Genomic DNA, 9,372 nt, shown 5'->3' with positions numbered 1-9,372 from the left:
TCATATTCTCTCCCTAAATTGGTCCAGCCCTCTGCCAGCTTTCACAGAGCTTCACGCAGCGGGGAAGCCTGCGGCGCCTGGCCCGGGACTCATGCTGGCAAACGGGCCGTGTGTGGGCCTGGACGGCCAGGCTGTCGACGCCGCTGTGGATTCTGCTGTGTCACCAGTGGTGTCGTCACTTCCCTCGGCCTCGACACACTTGGCACAGCCACTGCCCTGGACACCCCCTCAGCAAATGGGCCACGACTAAATTAGACGGCCCCAATCTTCGGAAATTTAGGTCACGTCTTTCTTTGTGTCTCTTCAGTTTTCTATTAGAAATGACACTTGCTCTCTACGCTGACGAGAAACCTAGAATGCCCGCAGGAGGCGCGGCAGGGTCTGGATCACTGCGGCCTGTACAGCCACGAAGCTACCGTGAATGGAGCTGAAAGACAGGGCACCGACTTATAGAAAACACTCGTAAAACACACGACGGTCCGAGCCGCCGCCCTCTGTATGTGAGGAGCTGGTGACAGCCAGCGGTGGGGGAGAGTCCCAGCGCCAGCACAGACGCGGCCTGGTCAGCGGGTAAGAGCGGGCGACGGCACTCGCGTTTCCGAGACCCCCTGGGACGACCGGTCAGAAGGGGTGCGTCCCTGTCTGGGACCTGGGTGGGACGGTGCCTTTCGACTGCACTGTTTGAAATATTTACAACTAGTAATAATTTTTTAATTGCCAATGTCACAAAAAGAGACAAGTCAATATGTGTGTAAATCAAATATTGTTCCAATAAAAGTGACACTGCCTTTGCACGAAAGCTACAGGCAGACCTGCCAAAGGGCGCATCCTCCTCTCCGTCCTGGTGCCTCCTGCCAGGTGGCTCTCCCAGAAGCTTAGAGCAGCTTATGGGGCGATCTGTTCATTATATATGCGCCGAGCAGGCTGATTCCTCCCAGAGGCCAGTGGTGGGAATTCCAGAACGTAAAGCATCTTACCTCTGACCCGCTCATCAATTTTAATCCTCTCTCACGGTGTTTCCAGGCCCCCTTTAACATGTCCCAGCCCCTTTAGCAAGGCCTGCTTGGTGCCTTGTATGCAGTTGGCGCTAATGCATTTTGCTTGTTTGACAAATGCATTTTGCGCTCCCCACGCACCCTCCCCCAGCCCCCGGTTCAGAAGAATTGGCAGAGGAAGTGACTGGATTATATTCAGAATAGCCATTAAAAGCCCCAGTTAGACCCGAGAGAGAACAGGCAGAGGATGTTCTCAGGGGTGAAGCAGCAGCCACCCGCTGACCCGCTTCCCTGGGCCGCCCAGGCCAAGGATGATGCCGGGAGGTGCTGGGTGCTGCCGGCCCGGCCTGGCCACTCTGGACAGACGCTTCCTTCCACCTCAGATCCACCATCTAGATTTCCCTGAGTACTCTGAACTCCTTCCCAGTCTCTGCATCCTTGCCGGTGGCCGCCCACTCCAGGGGGACAGGGCAGACCCTCCTCTTCCTCCTCGCCGTGGCTTCGTTCCTCCTTGCCGGAGACGAAGGGCTGGCGAGTGTGCCGCCCAGGAACCAGTGTCTGGCTCCTCAGGCCCCAGGCTGGGCTCGGGCCTTTTGCGCTGCAATTTGGTTGATGCCTTAATTTGAAATTCCTCTTTGATGAGGTCTTTATGGCAATTAGAGGGAGAGTTCTGCATACAGGAATGAGCCCACTACTGGAAAAACTTTCAGTCCACGTGGGGGCTGGAGACGGAGGCTGGATCCCCGGAGCTGGCTTTGCAGCTCCGTGAGCTCCTTCACCTGCTCCCCACCCCTGCAAGATCTGGGCAGGATCTCACACCCTGATGCCTGGGGCGGTTGGAAACATCCCTCCCGGTAACTCCCCTGGGACTCTGAACTCTGTGGCCAAGTTCCCACAAGACCTGCAGGCCTCTTGCCCCACCCAGGCTCCTCACCCCAGCCCCAGCCGACCTGGTGGAGGCAGGTAGTTTCTTTCGGTTTTATCTTGATTCTGGGAACTTACATTGGCTGCGATTCTGGCGGCCAAGCCAGGATCAGGAATGCAGGTCAAGGATGCCAAGGAGCTGCTGAGCTGATGTAGTGTGGGCAGAGGGGAGGGTGAGCTCCCGGAACCTTATCCCAGGGGCCATCCACGACGAAGGAGCATGAATTTAGGCAGAATCACATGATGTGAAAGGGAAGGGGAGCAAAAAAGCAGAAATAACTTCACTGTAAGCCATGAGCCATCATGAAAGACACAAACACTCTCCAAACGGAATGCAGAATCCAACTACTTCTCACCCCAGTGGCCCAATTCACCATCACTCTTTGCAAAGATTATGGGGGCAGCTCCTTGCTGGTCTGCCTGCAGCCCCTCCCAGCAGCGCATCTCCATCCAGCAGCAGCTGAACTGCAAGAGGACCACCTCCTGCCTCTGCTCAACCTCCTGCATGGTTCCAGCCAAGAGTGGAACCACATCCGTGGTCCAGCCCACAAGAGAACCTGCCACCCGCCCTCGTCTCTCTGACCCCACATCCCCTGCAGGCCCCTCCACCACCCCTGCCCTGCACTCCAGACCCACCAGCCTCCACCGCCCCCAGCCCTCCACTCCACCGCCCCCAGCCCACACTGCAGCCCCATCGGCCTCCTGCGGGAGGAGCCTTGGAGGGAGGCTGCTCCCTTTGTTGGAAGACTCTTTTTCCCCCGCAGACACACACAAGCTCCCTGCTCCACCGCTACTCTTGTGTGCTCATGCCCTGAAGTGTCAGCCCCACACGCTCCATGTCGCCCCCCCCCCCGTGTGACTTTCATTGCCCGATAGGCTGGCTATGTGTTGCATTTGTTTTCACCATCTCGTCTGTTTCCCACTAAAAGTCAGCTTCCACAGGCCGAGGATTTCGGGTTTTCCTGCACCGAATGCCCAGGGCCTAGAACAGCACCAGCTCACAGCGAGGAGGGCACTGATGGATGACGGAGCGGCGGCTCCTGGCGGGCCGGGGAAAGGCAGGGTCTGCTGACTCAGGGATGGAGTAACTGGACAGCAGCCTGGTCGATCAAATATTCATGGCGTGATTATTATTCTGAATGCAGAATCAGCCAGGCAGCATAAGGACCCCTCCCTCCCCAAACGCACACACACACGGTGGTGCCGGACACACAGTCACAGAACTTCACCCCCCAATGGTCTGGTAAGTGGCCCTGAAGAGCTGCATCTGTGTTTGGGCACTTGAAGGAGATGGTCTGAGAAGGGGAGGTCAGATGACCCTAAGACATGGAGAGTAGGTAAGTACCGAGCTAACGAGCCACCTGCCGGCCAGGGAGGTCTCCACGTCACACGGCACAGCAGCCCCGCGGAGCAGTCGCTGGATGAGCCCGAAGAGCATCAGAACAATCGACCATAAAATTGAGCAGCAACAGCGCTGCCCCCTCCAACGCTCTGGGCTTACATTTTCATCGATGTGAGTCCGGTGACTGACGGTAACCGCCCAGCGGGGTTGACCCTCCACCCCGAAGGCCTCCGGTGCCCCGCTCACGCCCCCAGTCACATATAAAGCAAACCTTATAGCGCCCAGGCTCTGACGTGGTCCCTTTACTGTGCTGAACGCAAAGGCAAAACCGTCATCACCCTTTGAGAGCCAGTCTGGGCCTCCTCCCACCCCCTACCCCAGAGCAGACAGGGGACATGAAGCAACACAGGCTGGATTGTCCAAAGGCTGAGGAAGACTGCTTCACTTAGAGATGGTAACCTCACACTCCCCACGGCTCCAGCCTGGCCAACGCCCCAGGCGGTCAGAAGGACTCTGGAAAGTCAGTGACTGTTCACCAGGTGGAGGCCAGATGGCCAGGGAGGGGAGAGCAAAGACCATTGGCCGTGGCCACGGACAGCCTAGCCCAGGCAGACCAGCAGGAAGGAGGGAGCCTGTATGTCCCAGACACTCTCTCTGCAAGCAAACCCCAGACATTCAACAGATGGAGAACAGTGGCTTGCAATTCCCTTAGGACAAAACAATAAGTGTATTCTCTGGTGGGTTTCGACACTCGCTTCCAAAAGCAACAGGGACTGAGAGCCATTCAGCATCACCAGCCCTCCCCGCAACTTGTTCTCTCTCCCAAGAGAACTGGGGAGCCACAAAGGCAGCCCCTGCTGTGATCTGCTGGTCAAGAGCTGCCTGAAACCCCTCCTTTTTCCCCTCCTGCTTTTCCCACACTCCCTGTAGCAATTAAAAAGGTGGGGGGCAGTGCTGGCAACCAGAACAGTGCTGAAACCAGCAAATAGCTGGTGGCTGGGTAATCCTCACTCTGGCTACATCAGGAACAGAACAAAAATTGCCACTTCAGCTCCGGGTGCAGCTGGAAGAGGCTATCACTCCCGAGGATACAGAGAAAACTTAGGGCAAGGATGTGCATGAATGAGGAGGAACTTTCCCCATTTCCTAATGGAATTAAATGAGGCTAGTGCTCACAGCAGAGAGAGGTGGAACCTGGGGGGCTTCTCCGGGTGTTAAGTACTGCTTGGTTTTAGGTAATGCCCGTAAGTTAGCTTAGGGGCCCCACACCAGCCAAGTGCTTGCTGGTGACGGAGTATCCACCTTCAAAGGAGCCCCAGGGGGCAACTGTCCCTGTGGGGAGGTGACCAGCCCTGCAGCCAGAGGGGGTCGCTGTGGGAATCTGGTCACAGGGGGAGGTGACTAGCACTGCAGCCAGAGGGGGTCGCTATGCGGATCTGGTCACGTGGGGAGGTGATGAGATTTGCAGCCGGAGAGGGTCGCTCGCTATAAGCACCTGTCCAGAGGGCACCTGGAGAGGGGCTGCTCACTTGGCCCTGTCCCCAAGTCAGCTGGAGTCAAAGAGAAGATGAGGAGGCTTGCCTTAATGTGGGAGGGGAGGAGAAGGGGGTGAAGATGAGAGAGAGGAGCAGAGAGGAGGGGAAGGAGAAGGAGGGAGGGAAGAGGAGGAGGAGGAGGAGGAGGGAGGCGCGGGAGGAGGAGCCGAGCCCAGCGGCTCGGGCGCGCGGCGGCGCTCTGGTTGGCTGGTCCCCGCCGTCCTCCCGCCGCCCGCCCCCTCCTCCCACTCCCCGCCCTCCCCGCGGCGGCTGGCGTCGAGAAAGTACAGTAAAAAGTCCAAGTGCAGCGCTCGGCGCAAGATGGGAACCGGCTCCTCCAGCTACCGGCCCAAGGCCATCTACTTGGACATCGATGGACGCATTCAGAAGGTAGCCCCCTCCCCAGCCTCCCCAGCCCGGCCGCGGGCGCCCTTCCGGCACGCCCCCCCCCCCGCCCCTCGCTGTGCCAGCCCGCCGGCGGCCCCTCCCTGGGTGGCAGCGCCGGGGTCGCGGAGGCAGAGCGGGGGGTGGAGGGAGGTGCCGGCCAGGGGGCGCGGGCGGGGATGGGGGACCGCGGTCCGCGCGTCCTTGGAGCCGGCTGCGGCCTCCGACAAGTCGGGCGGGGGTCGGGGAGGCTCTGCAGGGCAGGTGTCCCTACGCGCGGCCCCGTGGGAAGGGGCGACTGCACGGGGGCATTTTTTCCATTCGGTGGGCAGAGCTTTCCTTGTAACAAATCTGATTAGGCTGAGTTCCTATGTTCAGAGGCTGGTACAGGAAGCCTTTTATTTCCGGCGGAACGACCGCGGAGGACTCACCCCGGGAGCGGGAGCCGGTGGGCAGACCTGCGGGACACGGGGGGTGCGGAGCTCTTCGCAGCCCCTGCGGGGACCGGCACTGTTCCTCGCCAGCCAGGGGCAGGTGTGGGGGTCCGGCTAGCCCAGCAGGGGCTGCTCATATCCCACCCTCTTCAGGCCCCCATCCCAGCAGGTAGTCAGCGCTGACAGGACAGGGGTGACCCGGGGCTGCTCCATCTTCTGGGCCCTCAGAGAGACTGGCCGACCCCCTGGACCAGCTCTACGTTTATAGCATCCCCGGCTTCTGATTGGCAGAGAGGGACACTAAGACCGCTGGCATGGAGGGGCTTCTGTAAGCCCCCCTCAGACCCTCCTGTGGGGAGGGCACAGTGACAGAAGCACTCCCCAACCTCAGCTGGACGTCTCAGGGAAGCTCTCAGCTGCCGGGGCTCACCTTGCTTTTCTCACAGAGCACCAGAGCTGGGAAGCGAGGGAGACGTGCCCTGGCCAGGCACAGAGCAGGTGCAGGGGCTTGGGGCTCTCCAGTCCTCAGATGTGCCCCTGCCAGCTAATAGACTTGCCAACAAGCCACCCCCTCTCTCGCCCCATCCGTCCATCCCTCCTCTATCCCGTGAAATGAAAAGTACAAGCTTCCCCTCCCCCACTGTAGCCCGCTTCATGGGAACCAGATAACAGGGAACAGGAAGCGTCTGCAAGGGCAGGTGGGCACTCCCTCTTATTTCATCAGTCAGCTGATGCAGGGCTCCCCCCCAGGTCCCATGACATCCAGGGCTGGGCACTTGGGACTGCACAGAAATTTAAAGGCCTCCCCTAAGGAAGAAAGGGCCCTCTGCTGAATTCTTCCCTTCTCCAGCGTGCACACACACGTGTGCACGTGCATCCACACACAGCATGCAAGTAAAGATATGTGCACACACAAACACACTTGCATGCACGCACCACACGTAAACACGCGCATACACACACACATGCAAACAGGCATGCACATGGAGACACAAACACACACACTTTTTCTACCCCGACAGAGAATTGCCAAAGATTGGCCTTTTTGACCCTTTGAAAGAGGTGGGATGTGATGGCTGTCACCATCAGAAGGGACAGTTCCTTCCCCAGAACTTCCCGAAGGTCTCCCGAGAAGCTCAGTGCCAAGTGAGTGAAAAGTGGAGGAGAGGTTCTGGAGGGTGGAGGCGAGCGCTGAGGTGCGGGCCCGGCTGTCATTGTGGGCTGAGGGGTTTCGTGGCTGAGAAGCTTGAGGACTGGGTGACCCTCAGGAAAGCAGCCCTACAGGCGGCCCTGGGAGACCATGGGCACCTGCGCTGGGAGGGAGGCCTTGGCCTTGGGAGGGGCTGGATCTGAGGCTGAGCGCTGGCTCCGCCCCTTTCTGTGACCCTGCCCACCTAATCCATGGCCCCCCTGAACTGGCCTCCGGGTCGGTGCAGTGGGCAATAGCTTCTGCTTTATAGACTCGTGCACTGTGAGAGGCCATGTGGACAGAGTGCCCGGAACACTCTGGAAAACGGTGGGTGTGATGCCTTTTCTCTGTTCGGTCCACGTCCTTTAACTGATGCAAACGGGAGGAGGCAGGCCTTGGTCCTCAGACCTCTGTCATCTCTGTGCCGTCCCATCCTGCTTCCTGACCTCGCTCTGCGCCCTCTGCCTTTCCTGCCGACACCCTTGGAGACTCTTGGCTGGACCTTTAGCCCTGGGGGAGAGCCGCGTGGTTTGGGGTTCTGAGCATGGGCTGGAAAGTCATACCCTCTCCCACCTCGCCCGCGGCACCCAGCAGCCGCGTCGGGACTTTAAATCCTTGGCCGACAGCGCCCGCAGCAACACTTCCAGTGGCTGCGGTTTCTGTTCTTAAAGTTCCAGGAGCTGGAGGAATTCTCAAAGGTCCCCACACACAGTCGGGCTCTGTCTCCCTGTTAGCCATCCCAGCTCCTCCCTGGGAAAGGTCATGGGCACATAGCCCGCGATGCTCACGAGGGGAGAGTGCTGCGGGTGGGCGGGGGCTGGAGGCAGGAGGCAAGGCAGGTGTCGGTCGTTCTGCCTGACTCCGTAGTCTTGCGGCTCCTGTGTGGTGTCTGCTCTGTCCCTCCACTTCCCGGCTCCTGGTCCTTCCGCACTCCCCCTGGAGATGGCCCAAACAGCGAAAAAGAAGATAACATGCTGCGCAGTGGCTTCTGCAGGTGGTGTCTGCCCCGGCAAAGCCGTCAGAAGGGACGGATGGCACGTGTCCCCTGTCTGAGGAAGGACCTGTAGTGCTAATACCGTAGGCATCTCACATGCTTAAAGAAACTGCAGCGGCTGCTGGGCGGCTGGCTCACGGCTTTCTTGGTGTGAAGGACCCTCTAGCACACACGGTCACATCACCTGCCCAGGGCGTCCAGTGCGAGGCAGCCACGAGGATCCGGGGTCCTGGGGTCCCCTTGAAGGATCCGTGTTCTGTGCATGGGGTTTCCCGTCAGAGGCCGTGCAGAGGAGGCCCGGAGGACCGATGTGGCTTATCTTCCCAAGTCTGGGCCCTTCCTGGGTCTACACACGAGCAGGATCCGGGGTGGCTGAGAGGTCGTGCCTGGATCCAGACAGCGGTCTGTCCTCAGGCCCCCACTTCCACCTGCAGGGCCTTGGGGTAGCTACCGAACCTCTGTGCCACGATTTCTCCACTGTCTCGCGGGGGTAAAGCCGCGCTGCTTGTAAGAAGCAAACCGGATGAGGCGCATCGCTTAGTCAGTTGTCCAAACAAGTGTGCTGAGCCTCTGCTGTGCGCTGGGAGCTGGGGTCCAGCGTGGATGTGACATTCTTGATGCTGAGGGAGGCCCGCTGAGCGGTGGCCCCTCTGGCCTGAGCCAGGCACTGGGCCTGGGCCCCAGGAAGGCCAGAGACTAAACCGCCGCTGTTTACTATTGCAGGGTGCCCGGGGACGGACAGGAGCCGGCTGGTGGGAAGGGCTGTGGTGCCGGCCACGCAGGGCCTGGTGAATAGGTTTGCCCCCTCAGGGAAGACCGGTTTTGCGGGGAAGGAGCCCTTTGCACAGACTGGGGTGACCCAGACTGGGGACGGCCAGGCACGCGGCCCCATGCAGCCCACAGCACCTCCACACGCCTGTCCCCATCACCTGTTCCCCCATCGCCATGTGGGACCTGGCACCTCCTGGCACCAGGCGAAGGAGGAGGGAGTGGGGGCGGGGAAGCCTGCCCCGAGAACCCTGATCTGGAAGCTCCTGCATCTTTTCCTTACCCCGGGGGTTTGCTGTTTCTTTCCTCAGGTCCCCTGACCTCGGAACCTTCTCCTTTCTCCCACCCATGTGCAGAGAAAGCCTGGGCTCAGCTGGGCTGCCTGGGGTGTGCCTGGACGACGCGTTTGGCATCAGGGAACTTGAGGGGCCCCTGCCTGGCCGCACATCCGGGCGTGGGTTTGCTCACCATCCACACAAGGCTGAGTGAGGCCTTTGTGGGATCCCTGGCCTGGCCTCGGGCTTGGGTTTGGTGAGAAGCCTCATCTGGGCAGGAATGACCATCCTGGAATTTGTAAGTCCCTTTGAAAGGGACCAGCTCTGCTGGTGTAGTTCCCGGGCCCAGCAGCTCCCTGCGGGATGGCCCCTCATCATGTCACCCTGCTGGGACCCCCTCGGCCACTCCAATCGGCCGCGTCTTTGTCCCGGCTTCGCTCTGCAGCTGGAGCCCAGACTTTGATAGGTGAACAGCCACTGAAGTTCTGCTAAGTTGTTTCTGCTCCGAAACAATGAAGCCAATGAGAAAAAC

The 9,372-nt window shown here is 59.8% G+C and overlaps 1 protein-coding gene across 5 annotated transcripts in view; it reads left to right on the top strand.

Moving 5' to 3' along the window:
- Positions 1 to 4,782: 4,782 nt before the first annotated feature.
- Positions 4,783 to 9,372, top strand: part of PDE9A (phosphodiesterase 9A) — a 92,249-nt gene continuing 87,659 nt past the window's right edge. The window contains exons 1-2 of one of the 5 annotated variants that reach the window (XM_074348185.1): positions 4,783 to 5,186; positions 6,637 to 6,760. In XM_074348185.1, coding sequence (XP_074204286.1) covers positions 4,876 to 5,186; positions 6,637 to 6,760 — 435 coding nt within the window. In that variant the 5' untranslated portion in view covers positions 4,783 to 4,875. The remainder of the gene's footprint in view (positions 5,187 to 6,636; positions 6,761 to 9,372) is intronic. The other 4 variants (XM_074348024.1, XM_074348069.1, XM_074348116.1 and 1 more) reach the window with 4 other exon arrangements.

The sequence above is a fragment of the Camelus bactrianus genome, chromosome 1 (assembly GCF_048773025.1).
Source record: "Camelus bactrianus isolate YW-2024 breed Bactrian camel chromosome 1, ASM4877302v1, whole genome shotgun sequence".
Lineage (NCBI taxonomy): Eukaryota > Metazoa > Chordata > Mammalia > Artiodactyla > Camelidae > Camelus > Camelus bactrianus.
This window is presented reverse-complemented; position numbering and strand designations above follow the sequence as displayed.